The 16,155-nt window shown below is 39.4% G+C and overlaps 4 protein-coding genes across 5 annotated transcripts in view; 1 reads left to right on the top strand and 3 right to left on the bottom strand.

The window, feature by feature from the left end:
* srbd1 (S1 RNA binding domain 1) overlaps positions 1-3,563 on the bottom strand; it is a 28,237-nt gene extending 24,674 nt beyond the window's left edge. Inside the window, exons 1-8 of the mRNA XM_077729626.1 lie at positions 3,164-3,563; positions 2,506-2,761; positions 2,223-2,438; positions 1,953-2,119; positions 1,259-1,376; positions 1,040-1,178; positions 293-389; positions 58-220 (exon numbers count right to left, since the gene is read on the bottom strand). Of these exons, the coding sequence (XP_077585752.1) occupies positions 58-220; positions 293-389; positions 1,040-1,178; positions 1,259-1,376; positions 1,953-2,119; positions 2,223-2,438; positions 2,506-2,761; positions 3,164-3,228 (1,221 nt within the window). The 5' untranslated portion in view covers positions 3,229-3,563. The remainder of the gene's footprint in view (positions 1-57; positions 221-292; positions 390-1,039; positions 1,179-1,258; positions 1,377-1,952; positions 2,120-2,222; positions 2,439-2,505; positions 2,762-3,163) is intronic.
* Positions 3,564-4,112: 549 nt separating this feature from the next.
* On the bottom strand, positions 4,113-5,357 carry LOC144205466 (SLC35A4 upstream open reading frame protein-like). Its single transcript, XM_077729857.1, has 3 exons — positions 5,285-5,357; positions 4,767-4,865; positions 4,113-4,518 (listed from the first exon to the last, which is right to left on the bottom strand). The coding sequence occupies exons 1-3, from the start codon at positions 5,297-5,299 to the stop codon at positions 4,321-4,323; spliced, it is 312 nt and encodes a 103-aa protein (XP_077585983.1). The 5' UTR covers positions 5,300-5,357; the 3' UTR covers positions 4,113-4,320.
* Positions 5,358-5,493: 136 nt separating this feature from the next.
* prorsd1 (prolyl-tRNA synthetase domain containing 1) lies at positions 5,494-6,846 on the bottom strand. Its single transcript, XM_077729874.1, has 4 exons — positions 6,638-6,846; positions 6,192-6,317; positions 5,956-6,045; positions 5,494-5,842 (listed from the first exon to the last, which is right to left on the bottom strand). Exons 1-4 carry the CDS (start codon positions 6,716-6,718, stop codon positions 5,630-5,632), a joined length of 510 nt encoding a protein of 169 aa, XP_077586000.1. The 5' UTR covers positions 6,719-6,846; the 3' UTR covers positions 5,494-5,629.
* A 347-nt stretch (positions 6,847-7,193) lies between these two features.
* LOC144205165 (melanopsin-A-like) lies at positions 7,194-15,907 on the top strand. Of its 2 annotated transcripts, none has more exons than XM_077729340.1 (13): positions 7,194-7,385; positions 9,146-9,316; positions 9,562-9,721; positions 12,137-12,279; positions 12,380-12,513; positions 12,956-13,159; positions 13,227-13,398; positions 13,470-13,649; positions 13,717-13,824; positions 13,980-14,169; positions 14,275-14,433; positions 14,519-14,569; positions 14,937-15,907. In XM_077729340.1, exons 3-13 carry the CDS (start codon positions 9,581-9,583, stop codon positions 15,099-15,101), a joined length of 1,647 nt encoding a protein of 548 aa, XP_077585466.1. In that variant the 5' UTR covers positions 7,194-7,385; positions 9,146-9,316; positions 9,562-9,580; the 3' UTR covers positions 15,102-15,907. The 2 variants fall into 2 exon arrangements, with proteins under 2 accessions (XP_077585466.1, XP_077585467.1); XM_077729341.1 differs by having other exon boundaries at positions 9,559-9,721.
* The last annotated feature ends 248 nt before the right edge of the window (positions 15,908-16,155 follow it).

Below are 16,155 nucleotides of genomic sequence, written 5' to 3'. Positions count from 1 at the left end.
AAATAAGTAAAATAATAGCAACTAAATCTCAGGAAATGCAACAAAAAAAGGATGTACCTGATGAGGTTGGACACGCCGGATGGAGCTGGTGAAATTGAAGTAAAGGTGAAACTTGTCAAGATCTTGCTTTTTGTTTTTTGGCTGTGACTTTTCTTGTTCTTTCTCTTTGAGCGCAGTCTTAGTCACGGTTGAGTGCAGGGTCACGTCGTCGTTCTCGCATCTATAGTTAGAGTGTGATATTTAAAAAGAGGAAAACAGAAGGGCTATTGTGTGTGTGTGAATGTATTCTCACAATCTTTTCACATAGGTGAGTGTCTCAGGGTCTTTGGCAATCATGTAGGCCAGAATATGGAGCACTCCGGTTGAAACCTCTTCCACAGAAGAGAGACCTGATGCACACCAAAATAAATTAGATTTAAGAAGAGAAAAGAAGAATACAAAAGGCTGTGTTATCATTAACTCATTCAAATAATTTCAAATTATAGACCTGGCAGTGAATGATCATGTTTCAGTAATATTATAGAAGTGGACGTCCAAATCATTTTAATTAGGAGGGGTTTGTGCTGAATGATCACTTCCAGAGCAAAATCGATTGGTCACCCATTGATAACAATGAAAGTGAACGAGTTGATGGTTTAAGATTTCGGTTTCATCCATACCATTAACAGTTGGATCCATCTTTAAGTCTAATTGGGCTCATTCATATTCACCAATAGGATTTTGTCGTACAGCCCATTTTTCCAAAAGGTTTGCCTGTCATTTTGTGTTCAACTTTTTGGTCAGTGAAACTTTTCTTGCTTCGTCTTCTGATTGATATCACTGCTAAATTTCATGTCACCCAGTCACAGTGGTGTCACATGCTATATTAAATTTTCGGGGGGAATTGAGTTACTTTCATGAGTTTGTGCTAAAGATCCTTAAAAGACAGGAATTTTCCTATGATATATATACACTTCCCAAAACCCGAGTGTAATTAAACCTGAGAAAAAGTTGTGGATGTGTGTGTTGCATGCGCATGGGTCCGTGTGTTTCCCCCCACCTTCTGTTCCAGGTTTAACCCATTTCCTTAAGTCCAAAGTGTGGGGCGCCTCAATGAGGGCAGTGGCAGCCGACTCGAGGCCCAGCGCTTTGGCCTTGCGCACTTTGGTCACTTTGCATCCTTTCTTGTAAGGAGTGTACTGTAAAAAAAAAAAAGTCTATTTGTTAAAATGTGTTTGGTTTTATGGTCAATTTCATTTCAGATAAACTATCTTCTAACCACATGATCCAGTTCCTCGGCGGACTGACAGGTTTTCAAGCTTTTTTCAAGTTCAGTAGTCAAAACGCCGTCTTTCTTCAGGGTGTTTACCACGGACTGGGTCTTCTTTGCCAAAGCACTACAGATACACATCATGAAATTAAAATAGTTTAAGAAACAAAAGTATATATTTAGTTTTCAATTTTAATTTTCTTTCTCGCAAAAGAAAAATGTTTTAACATCTTTAACTAGCCTTTCCATCGTAAAAAAAAAAATCAATCAAACAAATGTTTTTTGCTACAGTTTGATGTCTATCAAGATGACTTGATATAAACGCATACGTGTATATTTTTAGGGAATAATTCCAGCACGCCCCTTGATCCTGGTTGGGATAAGCCGTATGGAAAATGAATGAACGCTGAAGTGACGCCTGAAAAGATACAGCAAATACTACAAAATGGTCCAATGGTGCCACCTACTGCCAAAAATAAAAAATGCAACCTAAGAAAAAAAATTCTATAATTTCTTTAAGATGTTTTGAAATGAGCACTATTTTCTAAATAAATTTGGTTGCATGTCAAAAAATGGAAAACATGTTTGTTGGATCCTTCCACCACCATTGAAAAACGTTTGAAATAGTTTTTCTGATGAAATTATGAAAGGCCTGAATGAGAAATGTGGGTACTAAACCTCATAGAAACCTGTTTACACTCACCATAGCTCTTCAAACACCAGCTGGACATCACGCACAGCGTCAGCATCCATGTGATTGATCATGTCCTTGCGGTAGCGCACAATGAAGGGCACTGTGTTCTCCTCGCGTAGCAACGTGACAACGTTGGAACACACCCACCGTTCCACGCAGGTCTGGGTGGACAGCACCTGAGCAGATACACATACTTGTCACTATGTAGTAATATATATCAAAATGCTGGGAAGAAAAGCCAAATACATGTTCACCAAATGAATACATTTGGCGAGGTACCTCTATCAGATCCCAATTCATATCGATTTCCTTTTTCATAGATGCTTGTAACTTTTTTGATGGCACAGATGACTGGCAACCTGTCTTCTGTTTCTTCAACACAGGTTCATCGAAGGTGAAGTCATCCTCTTGCTCTTCTTTCTTTGCGATAACATTGGAACACGACGGTGCTCCTTGGGCCAAAGTATCTGATTTTGCAATTGTAAATGAAATCCTCTGCAGAGAAAAAATGGAGTTACTAAGAGTAATTTACCCATAGAAAGTGTTTCAACTTTGATCATACCTCATCTTTGGTTTTGAAGCTTGGTTCGCTCTTGATTGATTCTGTTTTTACATTTGCAGTCATAACATCCATTTGGTTTTCTGGTTTCTCCTGTTTTACCTCAGCTATGGGGGTTTTACTGCTCATCTTGGCACTTTCCTTTTTAGGCACTCTGGGTTTGGAGGGTCCCTTTGTGGGTCTCTTTTCTGATTCTGAGGCACGAGGGACTGCCTTTGGCTGAGGGGGGTTCCACTCTTCCTCATTGTCATCATGAATACTGTAGGAAGTGATGAAAATATACAGTAATTTGTTATCTGCTAATACATATCTAACATTGATTATGTTTGGAGAAAACCTTTACCAATATAATCCATACAAAATTTCCTTTGTGTCTAGTGATGACCAGATTTACACCTGCATAGTGCTTGTGTACCTTCAGGGTATTCAAAGCGTTTTGACACTACTATAGCCTTATTAATCTACTGATGAAGTAAGTTTTAACATTTGTGATTGCATGATATATTCTAAATGTAAAGTGGAATGACAAGGCTCAGTACTGGGGGGGGAAACGCTATATTTGACCTACTTCTAAACCATCTGTGTGCAGATCAGTGCCAGCATATGAGGTTAACATAGCACAAATATACAAGATGCAAATACTACAATATGAAATGTTCACCTGTCTTCGTCTGAAAACAAATCCACGTAGTCCACGATGGCTGTGGTTCTTGCTCGTCGGCTCATTTCTTGAGAGGTTGATTACATATACATCGGTGAGAATATATTTAGGATAAAGTATTCTTTTTTTCCGATCTCGTGCAATGTTTTCTATGATTTGTTGGTCAATGTATCCAAGACCATTTCAAATTTGGCGCGTCACTACCTTACCATCATTGGGGCAATGACGATTTGGAATCAACGTTTTTGCTCGATGTAACCTTAAAGGCTAGATTATAGACGCTAACGTTAATTTAATTGGGATTTTATATATTTTGAGAAAGAAAATCTGCTAGTTGGAGAGAAAACACGATGGCCTGTCTTCTTCTCGCTAAATGAAATAGCATTCCCAGTTAAAAACACATTGTCTCCCCCTTGAGACGTTAAAGAAAATAGCGAGATACAGAGAAGCTCAAGATAACCATTTTACAATATATCTGTAAAATATTGTAATTTAAAAATGGGGAATAATGTCAAAAAATGATATTCCTATGGCAAACTCCAAACTTTCCCCAGCCTTTCAAACAATTCAGAATAAATTACAACACAATTTGAGCTATTACCCGTTTATTGAGAACAATGAGATGCTGCACCATCAACCCGGGTCCCATGTTTTTAACACAAGATATACTGATTGCTATGGAAATATATTAATCTGAGAAAAAAAATCCATTAGCAAAGATCGGCATGCAAAAGAAACAAAAAGAAAACAAAAGACCACTCAAACGATATTTTCCTGATACTTTTCCAGTCAAATCCTGAAATATAAATTGCATGCACTATGACTATTTTGACATATTCAAATGAGCAAACAAATCCCACCAGGAAAGGCTATTCCACAACACACCAAAGGCACTTATTTGAATATTAGCAACATTGATACACTTTGGCAGATTGTTTCCATAATGTCAATACTCTACAATGATTATTATAGACACAAAAATGACTTAAAGGTTGTTTTTTTATGGTGACCTATATGATAAACCCGTTGATCCACACACATTCCCGCCATACTAAACAAAAAAGTGCTAGACCGATACAGAATAATAGTCCCAAAAGACTGAATACCAGTAACAATAGTGAACTGGAAGAGGCTGACAAAAGAGGAAAACGTGTCTGTCATCGTCGTCCTCCCTTCAGACTGCTGATGTAGTCCTTAACCGTGTTCTCCACGTTGGGAATCTTATAATTCTGCGCAGCATAAATTCCTGTACATGTCCCCACAAATACACCCAATAGCGCTGAGGAGCGGAACCTCGCCACCACGTAGCCGGCGAGGAAGCCCTTTAAAAAGGGGGAAGCCAGTAGACTGCCACCCTGAGTATAACACAAAAACAAAGTGGGAGCCGAGTCAATCGGACTGACAGATGTCAATGCTTAGATTTACCACTGTACATGAATAAATGTGTAAGGTGAAATTCTAAGGAAAATCAACTTTCATTGGATCCTACATTCTTTTCATGGGATTCAGTGACACAAAATGTATGGGATATTAATTTAACATTAGGATTACTATAAAGATGTCCTTTAAAAATTGTCTACCCTGTTTTTGTGTCTTGACTTACAGCAGGAACTCCAGCCTGGATCTCATCTTCCATACGTTTCTGAAGGTCTTCAAGCTGATCCTTCAGCTCAACCAGGTCCTTCAACTGGCCGAGAGAACTCTATATAAAAGAATAAATAAACAACACACATGAGCAGGTACACAAATACTGTATGCCATTGCAAAGTGTGCTAAAATATCAACAAGGATAATAACACCAACATTGCCTGTAAAAATCCCGGTTCTAGTCTTTCCCAGTATTGTCATATAATAACATAATAGTGCTCGGCAGACAGACATTGAAAAATTCAACGAGTAACCAGCAAGTTTAATCTGAAATTAATCTATAAAAATATACATTTACAAAGTTTAGTTTATCTAACGACAATACGCCTTGTCATGTATCAAATTACTGACGGTTAGCGCCGATCTCTAATTATATTTGGCAATTAACGAATACAAGGTGATTTTTCTTTTGTTGTTGTTGTTATTATCATTAAATATTGTCTAATATAACTTAAAATAATGAAAACAGCCAACCTTGTCATTCACCATTTTTGCTGGGGTGACGCTCTTCTTCGTGTTTTCTCCATACGTAACGATGCTGGGAACAGAGCAGTGCACTGCCCTCATGTGGGCTATTTGTATATTGTGATTTGTAGCAGTGCATAAAATAATGTTGAAATATGTTAATAAACTTTTAAGAGGGATATTAAGAACTATATCTACCAAATGCACAAAACAATATGAGTGTTTTATTTCTTTATTTTAATTTAAATAATCTACCTTTCATTCATTTAAATGCATTTATCATTATATTAAAATCATATTAAAAAAAAATACACAACAATGAATAATAGGCAGACGTCCAAATTTCTTTACAGTCTATTCAAAGTTCTCTAAGACCGGTTCGTGTCCAGTGTCCTTAAGGAAGCGCAACAGGTCTTCGGGCGTCATCCCCACGGTGGCGGCATTGGTCATGGGGTGGAAGTAGATCATGTGGTGTCCTCCTTCCAGCAGGTCTCGGTCCAGAACTGCCTTCACCACGTGTTCCTTGTCAAAAAGTAGGGCCAAGGCTGTGGCACATCCCTGACCCACCTGAAGCATACAAAGACATTGGTAAGATTTTTTGGAGTTGCTGACACTCTTTGCTCTGCTAAAGAAAGGTGATGTAGTTGGGTTTGTCTGTGTTTGATGAAACTTGACATCACCTTGAGTTTGTCCAACATGGTGGCTTCATCTGCAAAGCGAAGGTTCCCGCTGCCCAAAGCGAGCTTCTTGGCCAGCTCATTCAGGTTCACCTGGAATTTGCAAGAGAGAATTATGGGGCAATGTTAGGATTCGTATATACAAACTCTCAAAAATAACAATCTTCAAACCTTAGAGATTTTATAGGTTGCAAACTTTGTAGATCACTAAAAATTCCACTGATCCAGGATGAGCTCACCTGTCGATCGTGACGCACTGAAACCAACCACAATGATTTCTTCTTCTTGTCTTTCAGGAAAAGGTTCTTGGTGACCACACCGTTCACATCCTGAAGATGAGGCATCATCTCTTCCACCGTGAAAACCTCACAAACACACAAATCACAAGTATTCAACATTACTGTAATCATCAATATGCATTTATACGTTCCCTGCCATTATAAATTGATGTTTTAACGCCACCAACTAGAGAACGACTAGAAATAGATTTCATTAGAGGTACAAATTTTAGTTAAAAATACACTTTATTTAATATCACAGTGTATTTATTTTTGATTTATTTTTCCTGATAGGCAACGAAAAACAAAAAAATGCCTTGCACGTTTTACAATCCATTGATTGTTTGCAGTTTTTTGCAATTGTGATTTTGCAAATTATTATTATTTTCAATGTATATTCCATTTACCGGTGGGTGATTCACACAGCTCGTCTGGATTTTTAAAGCCTCCAAATGCTTCTCCAATTCTTCTCGTAGCTCCCCGGACATGTTTTAAAATGACACTTTATACCCCCCACTTTAAATAGATATTCTTTTCTTTATTTTATTCTATTGTATATTTTGGAAATGACAAAAGTAAAAGGACGTGCAGAAGACAGCGTGTCAGTGTATTTTTCTTTTTCTTCTTCTTCTAAAAGGCATAGTGGTTTTGTGCTTTATCGCCACTTACTGGAAAACTTTTGGAAATGCTCATAATATTACTCACTTTCTGAATTGCTTTATCCTCACTAAGGTCACGGGGGGTGCTGGAGCCTAACCCAGCTGAATTCGGGCCAGAGGCCTGAATTGATGGCCAGCCAATCACAGGGCACAAGGAGACAAACAACCATTCACGCTCACACTCATACCTAGGGGCAATTTAGAGTGTCCAATCAGCCTACCATGCATGTCTTTGGAATGTGGGGAGGAAACCAGAGAAACCAGAAACACAGGTGGACTGACCTGGATTTGAACCCAGACCTCAAAGCTGTGAGACCGACATGCTAGCATCGTCATTGTTATTATTATTTCTTTGTACACCTCAAACCCTTTCGTTCATTCATTTTCCTTACAACTTATTCTCATCCTCAAGATTGTGCAGGGTGCTGGAGCCAATCCTATCCAACTTTGGGCACCTGGCGGTCGCCTCCCAAATGAAGGACACCCAAAGTTGCAGGTTTGGCATTAATAATTTCTGGCTTGTTTTTCTGCAGCCTATTGGTTCAAGTCTTCGTTCCACTTCTTGCATCTGTACGGAAAGGACGTTCACGTACGTCGACCCACTTTAAAGAGGTCACCAGGTTTGTCGGTCGCCGCCGATTGAGCCGACAGCCTTTTAGCAAATGAACGGCGGGGAGATTTGTGTCGAGGTGGTGGGTCAGAATAATGAACCAATGTGGATGTTATGCAATCATTGAGCGTGACAAACAAATAGAGGGACAAAAAATGTCTTTCGTGAAGGGCGTCACACAAAGAATCAATATTTACGTTTATGTTGGCAGAAGCAGAGCTTCGCTTTGGTTTGTACATTGCACACAGGTTATGCTCAGGAACCAACCATTGTATGTCATGACTGGTCATTAGAATTACCATTTTTACCATTACTTCGATGAAATATCAGCTTCGAGGATAAAGCAGGTTTGAAGATTGCTATTTTTGAGAGTTTGTGTATTCGAGTCTCAACATTGGCCCATAATTATTTCTGGCAAATTTCAGGTGAACCAGAATGAGCTGGCCAAGAAGCTCGCTTTGGGCAACGGAAACCTTCACTTGAATTTTAAGTTATTGCAATCATGGCTTGGTCAGAAACAGGTTGATTATTTATTGGCTGCTATTGATGATGGTAGAGTCCAATACATTTGAAGAGGGAGGCCTGAAAGAGAAAGAACACATGCTCTCAAGCTCTCAGTTTAAATGGATTGGATGTCTACTACTGATAATATAATTTGAAATCCCGGTGGAAAGATTAGGAGATATTTCATTAAACCAAACAACATGTCTTCTGAACAGTCATGTTGACAGGGCGACTTTCAGATCACAGTCAAATCATTGACCATAAAATAAGATTTTCACGAGCTCCACAAATGTTTAAAAAAATAGTTTTATCAATGGTAAAATAGTCTAGTATTTATTCATTGTGGGGCATTGATAGAACCAGAGTACACTGCATTAGAAGTAAAAGGAATTATGAATGTTCGTGGGTAAAGTATTGTCATTGTTTTATAAGGCACAGCTGGGTTTTGGAAATGGTATCGAGAACCAAATGATAGTATAGGGCAGGGGTAGGGAACCTATGGCTCGGGAGCTATATGTGGCTCTTAGCTAAAATATGGAAACCAGTGGTGAGAGAGCCGAGTCCCGAATGCACCAATAAGAACGTCACGTTGGGAGTGTCTCATTGATGTCATTGATACACATTGATCTCATTGATTTTCATTGATTAGCAAAAGCGTAACAATGTTGTCAAAGGAATTCAGAGACTTTTTGTACTTTAAAAGTGCTAAAATGACTGCAAAATCTCATGTATTGTGACTTTTAAATTGTGAGTATGGCTCGTAAGGAATAACATTTGAAAATAGGAATTGCTTATGGCTCTCTCTTTCAAAATGGTTCTCGACCCCTAGTATAGGGGCAACACTAATATTTCCTCATATGCTGTGGGCTTTAAAACTGGGTCGCGAAGCTACCATAGTTTGGACATCCCTGCTTTAGACTGTAATAATCGCTACACCTTTTGCTGTGATTAATTTGCTGCCTTCACATCATGTATTGGTGTGCTTGAATGCCAGCAGTACACTGGGTCAGTGTTCTGGTTGGATTTAACTTTTTTTTTTTTAGTTCTCATCTCCTAATGTCCTGTGCTGCATCAAAACAGCGACCCACATCCAAATAAATGCCGCTACCCTCCCTCTGTCTGTGTCTCATCCCTTATATAAGGTGTACCTGGGCGGAGGTGAAGTCTTTTGTCATTGAAGGATTTCCAGTTATGAAGATGGAAAGGGAGAAATTGATTGCTGCATTCTATGAAGTTTGAAGGCATTTTTCCCTTCTATTTTTGCTATTTGGTAAAGGAATACTTGGTCCTTTTTGTTCTTATACTACGTACAGGTAAAGTGCAAGTTTAGTTCCATAGAAATATGTGTGTGTGTGTGTGTGTGTGTGTGTGTGTGTGTGTGTGTGTGTGTGTGTGTGTGTGTGTGTGTGTGTGTGTGTGTGTGTGTGTGTGTGTGTGTGTGTGTGTGTGTGTGTGTGTGCATGTGTGTGCGTCTGTGTGCGTCTGTGTGCGTGTGTAAAAGTCGCCCATGTTCACTATAAAGTGATACACATGTTGCCTGTGCGTTTGGCGTCAGTAGGAGGAGAGAGTGAGTAAGGATGAGTGCCACGCGCCACCACACCTTGATCTCCCACAATAGCAACGGTACCCTCGCCTGGACCACCAGCACCCTCCCCGGCTCACCCCTGGACGCGTATCGACCCTCGGAGCAGCAAACCACCGCCCCCGACTCGCCGACGGTGAGTCTAACTTTGTGTCCTCCGAGTCTAAAGCAAATCAGCGCAATTTTACGCGTGTTTGGATTTAGATGGCACAAGTGGGGAAAGGGGAAAAAAAACTATAAAGTTATCAGCACAAATCGGATTGTAAATCGGAATAGATTTGAATATGTATTTTTTTTTTTTAAACAATTCCATTATGGTAAATACTTACAGAGTAAAAGACTAAAGGTCCATTACTAGCATATTCTTCCATTGATTAATAATCGTCCTCATGGTTATAAGCTTAATATCAAAACCATGTGTGATGTTATTGACATTGAGGGGAGGTTGCGACACATATTGATCATATGAAAGGAAACTTCAATGACCTACTTTACTGTGGATGCTGAATGCATTCACAACAATACTGTAGGTCATCATCAAAACCAAACACACTTTTGAGGAATAACTCAACCACTGAAGGAACATACAATCCTAAAGTAGAAATATATAACAACATATTTACAATGAATAAGCACATAGAAGGATTAAAATGAAATAAAATAATAAATAACAGATGAAGTTGCATAATAAAATATGCCTGTCAAATCACTATGCATTTGATAAATGTTATATCAAACATCTGTTGATAGGCACAATATGTACGCGCAACCATTCATATAAAAAGACTAATTTAAAAATTAACCACTGCAAAATAAATGCATAATGAATATAATACAAATATATATATCAAATTAGATTTCCAAAACAGACACACATGTATCAAAATTGTGAAATGTCAACATGCCAATTGTGTAACAGCATAATATAAACTAACATTTTATCTGGAGAAAATAGGTGGCGATCAAAGTTATAATGACAAATGCACTAATTATTATATATTGCGATCCTCATGAAACAACTGAAAATAAGATAAAACAAAAATATATATAAAATATATATAAAAAATCTCATATATATTTTATAGCCAATCACAGGCAGAAGGCAGAGGGTGTTTTAACTTTAATAACTAGAAAATAAGATTTTTGGTCACTTCCAAACTTTGTTGCATCAGTACGATTTTGTTCAAATCTGTATAAAGTATATATATGTTTTGAATTCCTTTTTCTATTTGTAAAAGTGTGTGAATAGGATGAAAAATGTTGGGCAAGGTACAACAACAATAAGAAACAGTAAGAATTGGGTACATGTGTGTGTGCTGTCCACCAAAAAAAGGGGACAAGAAGAATAAAATAGTATTACGTGTGTCTGGGTTGGGGAACATCTTCTCTACCACGGAATCGTGCCGCTCTTTGTCTTTCTTGAAAATGTCAACGGATGACTCCGACCTCATGTACCCTTTCGGCCTCCATTTTCTTCCACATGCGATGCTACAATAAAACCCAAAAATTGATGGCCCGTGAATTCAATGTCAAAATTGTTGATGACGGAATTGAAGGCTTTAATTGAAGGCTGAAACCTAAGCGTAACCTAGTTTCTAACCACATGTGGTAGTTACCCACATAATTACTAAGTGCTTGGTGCTATTGTGAAGTTGATTAGACCGAATGGAGCTTCGATTAGAACTCAACCTTGACTGAGCCTAGGTTGGCCATTTGTAAAAACTCTATTTTGGCCAAATGTACTCGGAAATGTACAATTTCTCACCAAACACTGCACACATTTTTCGCCACTTCTTCTTTCAAGAAACTTCTATCAAAAAAGCTAATCATTCATCAGAGAATGATCAGCAATGATTGTGAGAGAGTCTGCACACTATAGAGTTTATTTTTGAGAAAATGTCTTATCTACAAAGTTCATTTTGTCCCCTCAGCTCAGCTTTCATAATTTTTACACTCCCGATTGGGAATTCTCGGAAATTGCACTCCAGTCGAGAGCTGCTTTTTTTAATTAAATGGTCAAATATTCCCGTAGGCGAACATGGAAATAAGGAGCTTCGCCTCTGTCTGACCTCCATCTTTGCTCCACATCATTGAAATGGAGACAGGAGACATGCGGGTTAATTAAAGGTGCGATGATAGGGACTCTGCGAAAAGATTCATCATTCATATTTTGGAAGGAATAAAGCCTGCTCACTCGCTACTGAGTTGACGCGCTTACATGAAGGCCTCTTGCTGCTAGGAATGTTATTATGACGACACCAAAGAGACAAGTAGCCATCTTTTCGGACCATTGTGGGTCTTCTTCTGACAGTTCTACAAAATTTCACATCAGAAAATGAATGAAGAAATAAATGAAACTGGCATCCGGGGCTGGAATTTCAAAGAATTCCGATAACACTATTGTCATCAGCATCTATCCATTTTGTATAGTTTATCCAAGGAAAAATGACAGAGCTCCTGTGTATTTTGGGAAATTACCTTTTCCGATATCTTTGTGGGTCTCCTTTTGATTAATGTTTCAACTAACTGATCTTCATTGTTTAATTCTCAGGTGAGTATGACATCTCGATCCCCCTACCCGTTCCCTACCGTGGACGTTCCTGACCACGCCCACTACACCATCGGCTCTGTCATCCTAGCCATCGGCATCACAGGAATGGTCGGCAACTTCCTAGTCATCTACGCCTTTAGCAGGTAGCTGTGCACCTCCAGATAGATATTTTTATTTTGTATTTGTTTAATTATTTTTCTCCTACATTTTGCTAATTTTCTACAAATTCTCTCTGACCTTTAGGAGCCGCAGCCTGCGTACTCCAGCCAACATGTTCATCATTAACTTGGCTGTGACGGACTTTTTGATGTGTGTCACACAGGCACCAGTCTTCTTCATTAGCAGCATGCATAAGAGGTGGATCTTTGGGGAAAAAGGTGCACACACACAATCACACAAACACATTGAGAAAGGGAAAAATGACAAATGAATCTCATGGACTAAAAGGAGATAAATGGTAAAGTGTACAAGCTCAACTGTGTATTACAAAAATTGTAATATAAATAGAAGCAAAAGTAACGCAAAACACCTTTGCAAAATAGACAAAACTGCAAACTCCATTCACAGTGAGGATTGAACTGGAATTGAGCCCTTGACCCCAGAACTGAGGTCGACGCGCTACGCAATCGTCCACCAGGCCACCTATAAAATAAAGGTTAAAAAAAAAAAACAATGGGTGAAAAAAACTGTAGCAGAGATATAGTAGAATAGAATGAAATGAAAAAATAAAACTGACAAAAGGATTTGCTCGTTATGGAAAAATAAATGAAAAACAGCCATCAGATGTTATTTTTACCCCATTATTGATTTGCATTTCAGCGTGTGAGCTGTACGCTTTCTGTGGCGCGCTGTTTGGTATCTGCTCCATGATGACGCTGACAGTGATTGCCATAGACCGCTACTTCGTCATCACGCGCCCTCTCACCTCCATTGGTGTGTTGTCCCGGAAACGGGCACTGAGTGTCCTGGCGCTGGCGTGGGCCTACTCGCTGGCATGGAGTCTGCCACCATTCTTCGGATGGAGTGAGCCGACCTCAAAGATATTCCTCAAATGGAAGGAAAGAAATAACACGGCATTTGTTTTGGGCAGGTGCGTATGTGCCGGAGGGCCTGCTGACGTCATGCACGTGGGACTACGTGACGTTCACACCGTCTGTACGTGCATACACCATGCTTCTCTTCATGTTCGTCTTCTTACTGCCGCTGGTGGTCATCATCTCATGCTACGTCTTTATCTTCAAGGCTGTGCGCCGCACCAACAAGTTAGTCTCAATCCGCACCACACCCTGCTGGCTGTGTTCTGTTTTTTTTTTAAACAGTTGTCATCTTCCAGGACGGTAAGCAAGATGAGCGGCAGTGGCGTCCTCGCCCAGCTGTCCTCTCGCGACTCAGTCAAGAAGTTCCAACGGCTGCAAAACGAGTGGAAGATGGCAAAGATCGCCTTAATCGTCATCCTGCTTTACGTTGTCTCCTGGTCGCCGTACTCTACTGTAGCACTAACTGCCTTTGCTGGGTAAATCACTCAAGTGCAAACTTTGACTCATGTATTGAAGTTAAATGACTGTCTTTCTATGGTGCAGGTACGCCGACATGTTGACACCCTACATGAACTCTGTGCCTGCTGTCATCGCTAAGGCCTCTGCCATCCACAATCCTATCATCTATGCCATCACACACCCCAAATACAGGTAGAAGAAGAGACAAAAACAAATCTCTTAACTCTGGAGGCAAACACAATCACACTTATACAATAATATTTTGATGATTGAATGGTGCCACTATGGTAGGAAACCTTCAAAAGCTTGGATTTTATTTGTCCAATGTGTATGTTGTTGTGTTTAAGAGTGGCCTTGGCCAAGTACATCCCGTGCCTTGGAAGGATCCTGTGTGTGCGCCCTGCGGACCTTCGTTCGGCCAGCAGCAGTTTCGCATCTACGCGGCGCTCCACTGTAACCAGTCAGAGCTCCGACATCAGCGCGCAATTTAGGCGACAGAGCAAGAGTCGACTCTCTTCGGTCTCTGACAGCGAATCGGTAAGACTTTTTGACGGATGTTTATGAAAATAAAACATGAACTGTAATTGGTGCCCATACTCTACTAGTCGTTGAGTCATTTTTTTTTTCTTGTTTGGCGGCCAGGGTTTGACAGACACGGAGGCGGACTTGCCTAGTTCTCGCCCTGCCAGCCGCCAAGTGTCAAGCGAAATTGGCAGGGACACGGCAGAATTCCCCGAAATCAAAACCTCTTCTAGCTTCAAGGCAAAAATGAAGAATCACGACTCGGGGATCTTTGAACGGGTAAAGCATTGATCATTAATCAAAATGTTGTTGTGAGTTTAGCTTAAATGTTTGTTATCATGCATTTTTTTTTGTCTTCCTACAGACATCTTTTGACATGGATATTTCTACAATTGAACGGGGCAACCTTCCAAACGTGAGTGAAGAAAAAAAATAGGGAATAACCTCCCCACAAAGACCAGTCGTCCACATTGATGGAGATCACAAAATCAAGCTATAGTATTAACATTTTCTTTATGAGTGTGGCATGACCCAAAATGTAATGCAATGTATCTACCACTAAAGCTAAGGGCTTCTCATCCTATTCTTGACAGACCGTTTCACTTCACTGAAAGCATACAAATAGTCATTGAGGCTAAAACCTACATTAAACGAGGTGTTAAAGTTTTAAAATGTAATTTTTCCCGGGTGGCTTCCAGCTGGGATAAGCTCCAGCACCCCCCACAACCCTAGTGAGCATAACGCAGTTCAGAAAATGAATGAATGAATGTTTTTCCTTACAGAGTACTGACTCAGGCGACGTTCACGTGAGCAGAAACGCGCTCAGTCGCATCCCGAGCATTGTCATTACCTCTGAGTCCAGTCCATTCCTCCCTGTCGGACGCGCCAGCTCGCGCTCCTCTCGTGCCAAGGCCACCTACAGCAGCACGAAGGCAGGCTCCGGCTGAGACATGTGATTGGACCGTGCAATCAGATTGCGAGTAACACACACAAGGCATTAAGGGATTTGAGTTGAAAATTTCCTATGAAGGCCACTTCAGCTATTCATATTAAGCTACAGTGATGCCTTGAAATGCAAGAGACAACATTTTGAGTTTTACTCAGTGGCATATATTCTTGATCCTCCCACAATGGAATGAATTAATGGTGTTTCTATTCATAATTACTAGAAGAGACCATTTGAGATGTTTGTGTTATGAGTAGTGTAGCATTCATACCATGTTTTGGCTCCCGAAACCTATTTTTTTTATATAAATAATTATATAAATTATTTTGATAATGCCAATCATTAGCTGCCGCCCCCCCACTTCAAATGGATTGGGTCCCTTCTATGAATGAACTCAGTGACATCATTCTTACCAGACAGCCAAATTATGCACATTGAATAATCATGTCTGAGGCAATAGACATCCAATCTATAACGATGATTTAAAAATTGTCACATAAACAAATATGCACTTTTTTCCAACATAAGTTAATATTTTTATTTGGTGTTGTTGTGCTTTTATGAGCTTTATGTAAATTATGTGACTGGCTTTAGGGCAACGTAAGGGAGTTTTGCTGTTGTTGCCTCATTTTAATGCTATATGTTTTATTTCATTTGTGGAAAAATTCCATGACAACAACTTTAAATGTAAAATAATAACATTGTATATTAGGTATTCATTATCCCTAAACAGAACATCACATTTTATCTGTTGTTTCTTGAATTTATTGCATTTGTTTTGTTTATGTAATTGTTGCTTTTTAAATAAAAAAAACAGCCTAATACTTTTCAAGATCATTGTGAACGATGATAATGTGAGTAATATGATGTATATAGGGATTAAAATGTATGTAATGGCCAAAAAGATGCACCATCCAATCAGTTTATCTCTAATATATATTCAATCAATTTTAACTAGGATGGTGGGAGTAAATGAACAAATGGATTGGACGTCTACCAACGTCAATGGTAACCAATGAGCTAAAAGCGTTGTTGATCTACCTTGGATGTGTTAG

The sequence above is a fragment of the Stigmatopora nigra genome, chromosome 12 (assembly GCF_051989575.1).
Source record: "Stigmatopora nigra isolate UIUO_SnigA chromosome 12, RoL_Snig_1.1, whole genome shotgun sequence".
In the NCBI taxonomy this organism is placed as follows: Eukaryota; Metazoa; Chordata; class Actinopteri; order Syngnathiformes; family Syngnathidae; genus Stigmatopora; species Stigmatopora nigra.
Note: the sequence above shows the minus strand (reverse complement) of the source record. Positions and strands in the feature narration are given on the sequence as shown.